This window comes from Triticum aestivum, chromosome 1A, assembly GCF_018294505.1.
Source record: "Triticum aestivum cultivar Chinese Spring chromosome 1A, IWGSC CS RefSeq v2.1, whole genome shotgun sequence".
Taxonomy (NCBI): Eukaryota; Viridiplantae; Streptophyta; class Magnoliopsida; order Poales; family Poaceae; genus Triticum; species Triticum aestivum.
This window is the reverse complement of record NC_057794.1, coordinates 309,896,425-309,908,053: the sequence shown is the minus strand read 5'-3', so window position 1 is coordinate 309,908,053 and position 11,629 is coordinate 309,896,425. Positions and strand designations below refer to the sequence as shown.

General features: G+C 43.2%; 1 protein-coding gene across 2 annotated transcripts; it reads right to left on the bottom strand.

The window, feature by feature from the left end:
- Positions 1-993: 993 nt before the first annotated feature.
- Positions 994-9,474, bottom strand: LOC123047581 (small GTPase LIP1). 2 transcript variants are annotated; one of them, XM_044471182.1, is made up of 7 exons: positions 9,104-9,474; positions 3,119-3,210; positions 2,903-3,044; positions 2,136-2,440; positions 1,882-1,935; positions 1,655-1,779; positions 994-1,498 (listed from the first exon to the last, which is right to left on the bottom strand). In XM_044471182.1, exons 1-7 carry the CDS (start codon positions 9,201-9,203, stop codon positions 1,303-1,305), a joined length of 1,014 nt encoding a protein of 337 aa, XP_044327117.1. In that variant the 5' UTR covers positions 9,204-9,474; the 3' UTR covers positions 994-1,302. The 2 variants fall into 2 exon arrangements, with proteins under 2 accessions (XP_044327117.1, XP_044327108.1); XM_044471173.1 differs by lacking the exon at positions 9,104-9,474 and adding an exon at positions 5,769-5,995.
- Between the last annotated feature and the right edge of the window lie 2,155 nt (positions 9,475-11,629).

The window sequence follows — 11,629 nt, the reverse complement described above, 5'->3', positions numbered from 1 at the left end:
AAATGATAAAAAAATGTTTCACATCGGGGAATCCCCTGCGTGGGCCGGCTCATGTAGAAGGGACCTCCTATACTGCGCCCTATGCGCGGGGAGAAGACGTGCGCGCCCCTTTGGGTCGGCCCATGTCCGGGCGGCCAGCTTTTATTTTTATTATTTCTTTCTGTTTTGTTTTTTCACTTTAAATAATTTGGGACTTCAAAAATGTTCCGAAAATTCAAAAATGAGAATTTTGAAATAGAATGTATACTAAATCATAAAATATTTGTGGATTCAAAAAATGTTTGCATTTTTATAAAACATGTTTGCTTATTCAAAAAAAAACTCTTAATATTGAAAACAAATGTTTAGAAAACCAAAAAATGTTCATGATTTTTTTAAAAAGTTCATGTATTAAGAAATGTTAATGAAATTGAACAAATTTTTGCCAATTCAAAAAAGTCCATGAATGGAAAAATATCCTAAAAATTCAAAAATTGTTCGTGACTTACAAAATAGTTTATTCATTCATAAAATATTCGCTGATTTAAAAAATGATCATGCATTTCAAAAAATGTTTGTAAAATCAATAAAATTTTATGAATTTGAAAAATTGTTCCGCCAATTTCCAAAACAATGTTCACGGATTCAAGGAAGTTGTTAAAAAATGTTCAAGATGTTGGCAAATAGTATAAATGTTCTTAATTCTAGAAAATGTTCGAAAATTTGTAGAAGTGTTCATGACTTTGAAAAATGTTCATGAGTTTAAAAAAAATATTCATGATTTCACGAAATTAAGGGTGGTAGTGTATCTCGGTGATGCAGCAAAATATGATCATGGCCATTGGAGGTTATGATTTTTTTTTCCAGGTGCAACACACAGGCCCTTTTGCTAGTAAGTTTCAAATAAACAAAATTATGAGCTTGGCATTCAGTCTAAATGTGATCCAGAACAATGTTAATAATAGTTGCAGTCAAATCTAAGTCCCATTTCCTGTTCCAGGTGACTTTAGATCATGAATAGAACAGTTCAACACTAGTCATCTAAAATGTTTCTACTGATTTTATACATGTTCATTGTCTCCAATCCCAATACAATCACAGTTCAACAAATATTGGACAAGATACAAAAGAAATGCTAACTGCTGATCCCACAATGATAGACAAAAATAAACAAAAAAGAGGCATATCCGACGACATGCACGTGTTGCCGGTAAGACAGTAGAACTTCTCAAGAATACAGGAAGTCGGATTCAAAATTTTCCCGGCAGTACGTGCTTTTTCCAGGTCGCAAGTTGTATTTCGTGGTGATTATGAGCCCATGTATCATAAATTGATGTCTAGTCGGCTTGTCCTACTACTGTTTTTGTCAGGAATTGCCGATGACGAGAATCTGTGGTATCTGTAGTTCTCCGCGGAAGAGGACATTGGCTGCTGCGGAGAGGGAGTGAGTGGTAGAGTTACATTCTGCTGTGCAGATAGTGGGGCGACACCGTTGTATTTGTACCTCTGCCCGCCATAGCTGCAACAAGGAGGGAAATAAAATGTGTCTACAAGATGGCCTGACCAATAGCCAGTCAAATGCATTTCAGATGGACAAGTACAAAGATAATATCAATTCACCGAGTGCACTAGCCTGCTCTTAGTAACACATAAAAAAGTAAGACAAAGAGCTCACCTTTTCCTTTTGAACAACTCCTCGTCATTCGTGGTTTCTACAGGAAGAATGGTATCCCCTCTGGGAGTGAGAGACCATGGGCTAGGGGCAGGAAGTTCATTCGAGAAATACCTCCTCCTTATCAACTGAAAGATAAATCTCAACAACATTAGTAAATAATCTTATGTACCAAGAATTCTTATCTGCTACTCAAATCGAAAATTATTCTGTTGCACAAAGCCACGAACCATGCGGAAGAACTTAACCACAGCTTCTTTATCATATCTTGCCTCTTTTGCAGCCTGCATCCAAAGGTCAACATATCATTTGCTAAGGCACTAACAACGTCAACCCCAACCAGTACATAAATAATGAGAGCAGAGCAGAACATTTTAATTCAGAGTCATACTGCTAAAGTCCACCACATTACAGTAAAGTCCTTTTATCATGGAAACGTGAAGACATCACATGAAAGATGTGAATAAGAGCACATTAGAATTACCGTGAGCAGACCAGAATTGCCAGGGAAGCTATCCACAAGTGGAAGTTCTTCACTCGATGGAAGTAGGCCTTGCTTGTCAACCCATTGACGAGCAACATCAATAAGATTTCCACTGCTAACTCTTCTACCATCTCTTGGAGCAATGTCTACTTTGTTAGCAATCACTAGGTAAGGAACTGGAAGACCTCCTGGACCACCAGACCCAAGAGGAGCTGAAAAGGTCCCAGACTCAGCAACCTCAACTGCCCACTTGCTCAAATTTGTCTTTGTCTTCCTCTGAGATAGGTCATAAACAAATATGACACCTGATGAATAATTATGGAGAAGTGAATACAGGATCTGTATTATCTGGTGTACTTGCACGGATTTGTAATACCTAGTTGCTATGGAAAACTTGAAACGCATATCTGAAATCACTCGGGCACAATAGAAAGAATGCATTGATTCTATCAAATTGAGAATCAGGAAAAGTCATACTAAAAGAAGTTGATATCTACACTTTGTGGTGATAAGATAGTTAAATAGGAACACCAGAGAATCAATTACTGAAGTCGCAGAATCTCAGAAAGCTCAGCAGTTGTGAGTTAAACAGCTAGTAGCAAATATGCAAATTTGTCACTGTATTTTATATGAGAAAATTTGTTGTTAATACTGGTTGAGAAGCAAATAATATTAGAAATGTATATTATGCCATATAAGATGACTGAACCAGATTAGTAGGGAAGCAAAGGCCAGAATATTAGATTGGTATAAAGAGAATTGTGTACCATTAATTTGTGAATAAAAAAGTGAACGGCAATCTCTGTAGCGATCATGCCCTGAAACATCCCAAAGCTCGACAAAGAAGTTCCTTTCAGCATCACCGACGATGCTATTAGATGAACTCCCTGGGCTTCCGTAAGTAATATGCTGAAACGATTGAGTAAACAATTCTATCAGAATATACTGCTGAAATGACGGAGTGAGCACACTGCATTACATACTTTTACATCAACTGTACATCCAATTGTTTGGGTCGGTCGAGCAACCGCAGAACCTTGAAGAATGAGACGTGCCAATGAAGATTTCCCCACACCTGGAAAAAGAAAAGGAAAATTCATCATGTCCATTAAAACTAAACAGTAACAAGTTAAACTTCTACAAACAGTACTTGAGCATCTCTACAAGTTGATCACAATGGTATGCGTTAAGGAGTATTAGTATTGGTCTAGGTTTCTGTATGTAGTCATATTGGTCTAGATTTCCTTCCTTGTACCCCAAGTCTCCTGTACCATATATTCTCCCCATGGGCTATGGTAATACAATCAAGTTGCTCCTCTAGCATGGTATCAAGAGCCAAGGTTTAGAGTTTTCTCCAGACACCGCGACTCGTCCTCCTCTCTATCGGTTTCTTCAGATCGGTCTTGGACGATCAATATATTTTCGGTCTCATTTTGATTAATTTTCCTCTGGATCGATCTCATCCTCCAACAGTCAGCAATGCCCTGGCCAGATCAGGCCACTGCTGGGCTGCCTCCTCTGCCTAGACAGGAGCTCCCCCTCCAATATCGAATCGAATCCAGCCTCTCACGACCGTCCGTCTGCTTCCCTGGCTGCTGGATCGGCCCCATCGCCATGTGCATGTCACCTTGTGTAAACGCCCGACCGGACGCATCCGGCCCCCATCGAAGCCCATCCGCCTGCTGCTCCAGCTGGATTGGGCCGCCGAATCGTAAAGATCCAACACCTCGTCCACGCGTGTCTGTTCTCCATCGACCACCGTGTCAACTATTCAGACTACGGTATCATATATTCAGACTGGGGTGCCGATTATTCAATTACCGCTTCTCTAGATCTAACGGTCATCATCTCTCCGCGATCTACGTTCGTTCGATGGTCTGGATTGGTTCTTACCGTTGTACCAGTGTAGTGCCGTGGCATCTTAAGAGTCCAGTTGTCTCCTAAGCTTAATCAGAAGTATCCATGGTGTGTATGTGTCCTACTAGAAGAGTCTGTTTGTGGGTAGAGTCCAGTTGTCTCTTAGATGGACCCAACTTAGTCGAGTATCCAGCGTGTGTGGAATTACTGTTTAGAGAACAGTAACATATCTAAAGGGTTTATATAAGGATGTATCGCCCTGTAAGGAGGGCAAGCGGTTTGGCGCTAGCTCCCGACTTCTGGCCCGAGCACTTGCGTGTCTCGGCGGCCGAGAATGCTGCCCTCACGGCCCCGTTCTATGAGGCAGAGGTCTAGGAGGCCATCAAAGGCATGAACCCTACATCCGCCCCCGGCCCCGATAGCCTTCCGGTGAAACTTTTCCAGACCTTCTGGAATGTCATCAAACCGGATGTGATGGCCCTCTTTGAGTGCCAACCACGACAGCAACTGCCAACCTGGTGCCAACCACGACATCCACACCCTCAATTCTAACACAACAGCAACTGCCCTGGTCCCAAGAATCATCTCAGAGGACACCGGGCCTGCAGACGATCCCTCCCAACACACAGACAGGATTTTGGTTTCCTCAATCAGTGCCATCCAGGCCCTCATATTTGCTGTTCTGCAGGGTCCACAAAATTGCAGATACCACGGGTGTGCATCGATACCACAAACTGGAATTTCGCACATTCAATGGCAACGATGACCAGATGGTCTGGTTGAATCGGTGTGAACAATTGATTTCCATGGGCAGAATATTGCTATAACACTAGCTTCCAGCGTTCTATCAAAACCAGCCCTTTTCATGTGGTTTATGGCAGGACGCCTCTATCGTTGGTGTCATATGAGCCTGGCTCAGCATGTGTGGAGGCGGTTGAGCGCTCCCACGTTGAGCGGGATGAGTTCCTAAAGGAAATTCGTGACAGGCTTCTCCAAGCTATAAAGGAACATGACACTTAGCACCGTGGCCTTGAATTTGCAGTAGGAGACTGGGTTTGGCTCAGACTGCACAACCGCCAGGCAGCATCACTAGCGGTCAAAGCACATGCTAAGTTAGCACCAAAATATTGTGGGCTTTATCAAGTCTTGGAGAGGATTGGTGCAGTAGCTTATCGACTACGTCTACCTACTGGTGCACGTATCCATGCATGCTGCACTGTTGAAGAAATTTCATGGAGATCCACCCGCATCTGACCCAAACCTTCCATTGATCGAACATTGGTGTGTCATTCCAGTACCAGCAAAGGTGGAGCAAGCACGCCGACGCCAAGACAAGTGTGAAGTTCTAGTGCAATGGCATGGTTTGCCAACAACAGAGAGCACCTGGGAGCCGCTGGGTAAGTTCAAGGAACTCTATCAGGATTTAACTTCATGAACAGCTACTGGAGGCGTGCTTATAAAAGAAAGAACATGGGACCAGCTAACATGCAGGAATAGTCAGCTCTATCCAATATGCAGCTTGAGGAAAAGCTGCTTCCAAGAGAAGGGGGGTAATGTTGTGGCATTTTAAGAGTCCAATTGTCTCCTAAGCTTAGTCTAGAAGTACCAGGGTGTGTATGAATCCTAGTAGAAAAGTTTGTTTGTGGGTAGAGTCCAGTTGTCTCTTAGCTGGACCCAGCTTAGTCCTTTTTCTTTTGCAGGTATCCCCATTCTGAGTCTGTCCCAAACAACTACGCCGTCCTTCTCCCATTCTCTTCATACAGAGTTGAAAATTACCTGGTGCCCGAGTCTTTGTAGAGCGGGAGCAGGTCCGTTGTAGGCATGAGGGAACACGGAGCTGGGTAGGACCGGGTAGACGACTTGGATGGGCCAGGTGCCATGGAGTACCTGATGGGCACTTGGCCTCCAAGGTGTACGATGTGGCCATCGAGACCCGCTGGAGTGCACCCACAAGCTCTCCGAGCGCCTGGAGGTCAACCTCCATATCAAGCATGAGGACCTGGTAATTAATCACCAACCTCGCAGCATCCCTTTCTGAAGATGTAGCTTCATGCTTCCGTTCACTGACGCTTCAAGAAATTTTTAAATTTCCAATTGCTTTCTCTAATAAAACTTCCACAAGGGTGGGCTTTGAGGAGGTTTACCTTGATTATGATGTTTAGATTGCTCACTCGCCCTGGTGTTTGCATGTTCTTGTCGTACTATCCCGATGATAGTCCCGGGTAGCCACGGATAAATACTCAGAAACCCTGAAAACGTATATCCTGTAACACTAGCTATTTCTAGCTACAATACTACAAAAAAGTAGATGGTGCCATGATTCAATTTCAAAACGGTGCACACATTCAGGGTTTTCTTCATTCCTTTTTCAAAATTTGTCCCTTGATTCCAAGCGTGGAGGGGTGGCATCCGTGAGCATGTCGCCGTGTGGGGAGGCAGCCACGCTGCGGCCACTCACCTCAGATACTCCCTCCTGCAGTGGGGAATGGTGTCGTTGACGCGGAGGACTCCATGCCAGGTGCTTCGGCAAGGACGGTCAACAGAATACGGAAACATGCCAATGAGGAGGCGTGGAGGACGGCGCCCACGACTACATCACCAATAGACTCGGAGGAGGGTGTCTCATCCAGTGGAAAAGCACGCTAGAAGCCATCAAGGAAGACCGACGAACAATCCCTAACCCTCCATCGAGCCACCGCCACAGCGACGAGACCAACGCCAGTAAGTCGCCGCCACCACTGAGTTGTACAAGGTGCGCCCTGGTGTTTCCCAGAATCTTCCCTGCCTCCTGAAGAAGCCTCATGGCATTCCGGCGGCGGTTTTTGGCCAAGTGAAAGGGCATCCACCCCTAATGAGGGTTTTGGTGTTAATGGCAATAGAGATTAGATGACTAACTATGTTCCGCACATGTGTCCAGTTTACACATCAATGGAAATAAAACATATGGTTGGTTGGCGACCCCCCAAGCTAAAAGGACAAAAGAAGACGGTACGCCAAAATTATATACCAACGATTTCTCGTTTTTGAGTCATAGGTACGTTGTACTATTAACAGGGGATTCGCGATGAATCTTGTGTGGGAATCACTAAACAAATCAAAGCCAAATACACCCACATCCTATGAGAGAAAAAGCGCCTAATCATCCCCTGTTTTGTTGTTGTTTGTTCTGTCTGAACCAAATCGGAGTATCCGACCATTGTCGGACTATCTGACATGGGGTCCGACTTTGTCTAGGGCTCTGGATAAAGTCGAAGGCTGGGTCGGACATTGGGTCAAACATTTCGATAAGTTACTGTCCTACTTTGGTCGGACTGTCCGACTTTTCTGGACAGCAAGCATAACGAACTGATTTTTGGTGGACCTATATAAGGCACCCTTCTGCTCCAAAGGAGGGTGACAACTCCATTATTCTTTCCTCCAATGATCCAAAAGCTTAAACCTTCAATTCCTCTCTCTCTCTCTAGCCACTCAATCTACTCCATATTTTAGAGAGAGCAAGAGGATCACCCTTACAAATCCATCCAATCAAAACTCGAGCTTGTTGATTCCCCACATGATCCTAGCTAATCTTGTTACTCTTAGGTTTGTGGGGAACCCTAGACGGTTGGTATTTCCCGGGAGCTTTCGATTCGTTGTGCCTCGGACTCGTTTGTGAGGGTTTGGAGCTCGCCCCAAGAGCTACCCCTAGTGAGAGGGAACTTGGGCATTTGTTGACAAAGGTTCTTGGAGACATAAGGTGAGGCATTCGTTGTCGAGGGAGCATTCGTTGTTCCCCGCCTCTCCAGCGGAGATTAGCACACCCCCAAGTGTGTGAACTTTGGATTACTCATCGTCTCCATCACTTTCGGTTGTTTCTTAACCCTAGCTTTACTAGTTATTACTTGCTTGTTTGACTCCTTGTGTAGCTTCCTAGCTTGTTGTAATGCATCGTGTAGGGTGTAACACCTAGTTGCATGTCTAGAGAACTTACATTTCTGCATTAGGCTCTAAACGCAACTAAGAAATAACTCTAGATGTGTAGGGTGTAACAGCCAAGAACGCTTCTTGATTTTGGGGGAAGGTCGATTTTTGGACATGGCAGTCAGCGGACTTGCTCCGGTCTGCCTCATCTAGGCTGGATGCCGTGATTGGTGCAGGAGCTAGAGACGAATCCTTGTTTCAACTCCGGCTGGGGCTCTGCACTCATCCACACCAGCACCATTGAGATGCAGCGCAACACCATGGACAGTTGCCACGCCGTCTTGACGTGGACTTGCTCCAATCTGGCTCCATCACGTTAGACATCGTGGAGGCCGTGGTTAAGGAGTTGGAGACAGACCCTTGTTTCAAATCCTGCTCACCTGCAAAGGCACTATCGAGATGGAGGCCAGCATTATGGACAGTTGTGGCAGCCACCACAATGCTGTCTTCAGGTCTCCACCGTCAAGAACCGCGTCTTGCTCACTCTGTGTGCTATAGTTGTGCTTGCCACTTTCAAATGTTTAATTGACCTTATAGATATCACTTAATAATCTGTTTGATTCATTTAGTTGCATTCTCACCTTGTTCATGTCAGCTGGTGTCTGCTCCATAGCAAAGCACGGGTGTTGTGCTAGTAAATCCTAAAACTAATAAGGAGCTGCCGTTTGTCCATCTATTCAATATATATACAACTCAAGGCAGAAGAAACCCACACCACATTTAGAATCGGAACACCCGGTTTATGAACAACTATTAAGGCAACTGCTAAATAGCCCCTAAAAATAAATCATGTTCAGTTGGTTGGTGAATATAATGTAGACAGATTTTGAAACCAGTTTCGCCCGGCGTACCAAAGTTAATGTTTTGCTAAAGCACGTCTAAGTCATATATCCTTGATTTTACGCAGAGATTCGTGCGGGTATTTTATTTTTTTCTTTTCATTTCCTTTTTATGTTTGATTGAATCACTTAGATGTGCAATAACTCTAGATGTGCCCTACTAGTACTAGAATTAATGATAACATTCTCGTGCTAACGTGTAACGACTTGTAATGAACGCCGTGGATCTCAAACCGTACCATAAGGCCTCCTAGAGCGTCCGAACGTGTCCCATCCTAGGTAAGATACGAGTTCTTAAATCGGAAGACTGACCTGAATCGCCGACGACGAGGACGCGCACCTGGCCGTAGGGCATCCCGCCGTTGAGGTCCCGCCCGCTCCCGCTCGCGCCGCCGTCCCTCCAGAACCTCATCTCCCCCACCAATCAATCGAGCAGCGGCAGCTGCTGCTGCAGCAGAGAAGGCTAGATCCGCGGATCCGGAGGAGGCTGTAGCCGCATCGATCGGGAATGAAGGAAGGAATGATCCGAGTTCCGAAAGCAGGAGGAGGGGATTCAGATCTTCGATGGAGGCGAGTTCTCTAATCCGCTCGTGGGATCAGTGTCGGCGACGGCTGCCTCTCCTCCTCCCTTGCTGTCGTGGCTTCCTTTCGCTCGCTCTGCTGCCGGTGCTCTGTCGCGATGGCCGATGGGGCAACCGCACCGGCTATCTCCAGGGCCGTTGGATCAAACGAGGACGGTTTGGACAATGTTTGGCAAACTATGCATGTCAAACTTTCAAACCTTATAATCCCCGTTCGTATTTTGTATCAATTTTTTACCATTAATTTAACTAACAAAATATTAATACATATCACCAAAAATTATATCATTTGACTCGTATTTGAACTTAGCTTTTGGTAAATATTGTTTTTTGTGTATAGGTAATTTTTATTAGTTAAAATCATGACTAAAATATGACCCTAAATACAAAACTAATAAATCAGAACGAAGGTAGTACAGTCTATGACCAACGTTGCATTTTTTTCTTGAGAAAATTGCACGTGCAGACACTCACATACCTGCAGGCACACTCACACATATATAACCCATCGATATAAGCATATTCAACAAACTGAACTTATAGATATTTTAAAGTTGATGAAATCATCATGCATCCACCATAGCACGAAAAAATATAATTGAAAAAACTAAAATAAATTCATGAAAATGCGAGCAGTGAGCAATGTCCACTCTGCACTAAACAGTGGGCAAAGCGTGATTGCTTGCCACATAATCTAGTACAAAGAAAAATTACGTGAACAACCAGCAAATCATTGCCCAACTTCAAAGTACTGTGAGTAGTCCATGATCGGTTGGATCAAACAAGAATGGTTTCGCCTAAATATTTGGCAATTATAGCAGTCAATCTTCAGAAGGCTACCGATGAATACCAATGTTGTTGTTGTTGTTGTTGTTGTTCAGGCAAATACAAACATATTATTCCTCCTTTGAGATATGTTGGGAGACCCGCCTCCTCAACGATCCTGAGTTGTTCTACTTGTGAGTCTCGGGTCTGTTAAATATACCAAGCAATGTGATCCTTAATTATTTTGATTCTTTCTTTCAAGCTCACAAAACTTTCCCCAAGCTTGAGGTAAAGCCTCATGTTTGGTTTTAGAAAAATAATAATTTCTATATGTACAACAATCGCATTTCTGTAATGGCATTTTTTCATTAAAACAAAAGGACAATCTTGATAACTTGTTATACTTCTGGGTGGCAATTTATTGAGCCATGTTCTAGCATATCCTCCAAGTGAGATAGGGAACAACTTAAGAATAAAGTGTGGAAGGCTAGTGCCATGAAAAAGATTAGCAAGATCTTCAACTTTATGGATATGATCGAAAACATTTCCATCCTACAATCTCTTTAAGTTGAGAGATCCATAATTATTAACAACGTCGTATTCCATGGGAAAATCGTAAGCATCACCTTTAACATAAAATGGGAGAAGCACAAAATTCATTATTGGGTAAAAAATGTCTCCTAAAGCTCTTTTTTCAAACAATCTTATCAAAGCATCTGGATCCTTATCGGAGGCACATTCTCTAATAGCTCGAGGAAAATTCACTTCAACCTGGGTATGTGTGATAGGAGTAGGTGGTGTACTTATTAGTGGAGTAGATGGTGCATCATCCATTATTTATTTATCTTTTAATATAAGAAGACGATAATCAAGCAATTCTCCCAGAGGAGGAGATTCAATAGCAGTAACATGAACAATAGCAACAATATCAATAGTTTCATCATGAGTAACATTAATAACATGTGATATTTTCGAGTGTAGTTCATTGGTGTGTAGAAGTGATGATGGTGTCACAAGTCAATTAAAAAAATTAGATGAATCATAAGCAGTTTAGTACTCTGAGCAGTACCTCTTTTTGTAGTGGATGGAACAATTGTTGGCTTGGGTTCTGGATTTTCCCCATGATGGATAATAATTGCATCAGGCAAATAATACCAAGAAGACTTATAAATAGATCCACGCCCCCCCCCCCCGCCCCCAACAACGGTGCTAGAAAAAAGTTTTGATAACCCACCAGTGTAGGTGAATGCAGCAGTCTTCGCTGAAAAGTATAAAGCCAAATTTATTAATTCGACACAAGAGAGTTAGAGAATATTTATAAGCTTTGTAAGTTAAGTTCTCAATTAAACCACACCTAAAAAAATATTTTCTTGCAGAAATTATTAGTAACAAATGACAGTATGGTGCATGTAGCAACAAAGTAACACATCAAAAGAAAATACCCGGCGGTGGCCAGGTACAAAGTAACTTAAAAAGAGCAAGCCATAGTAGG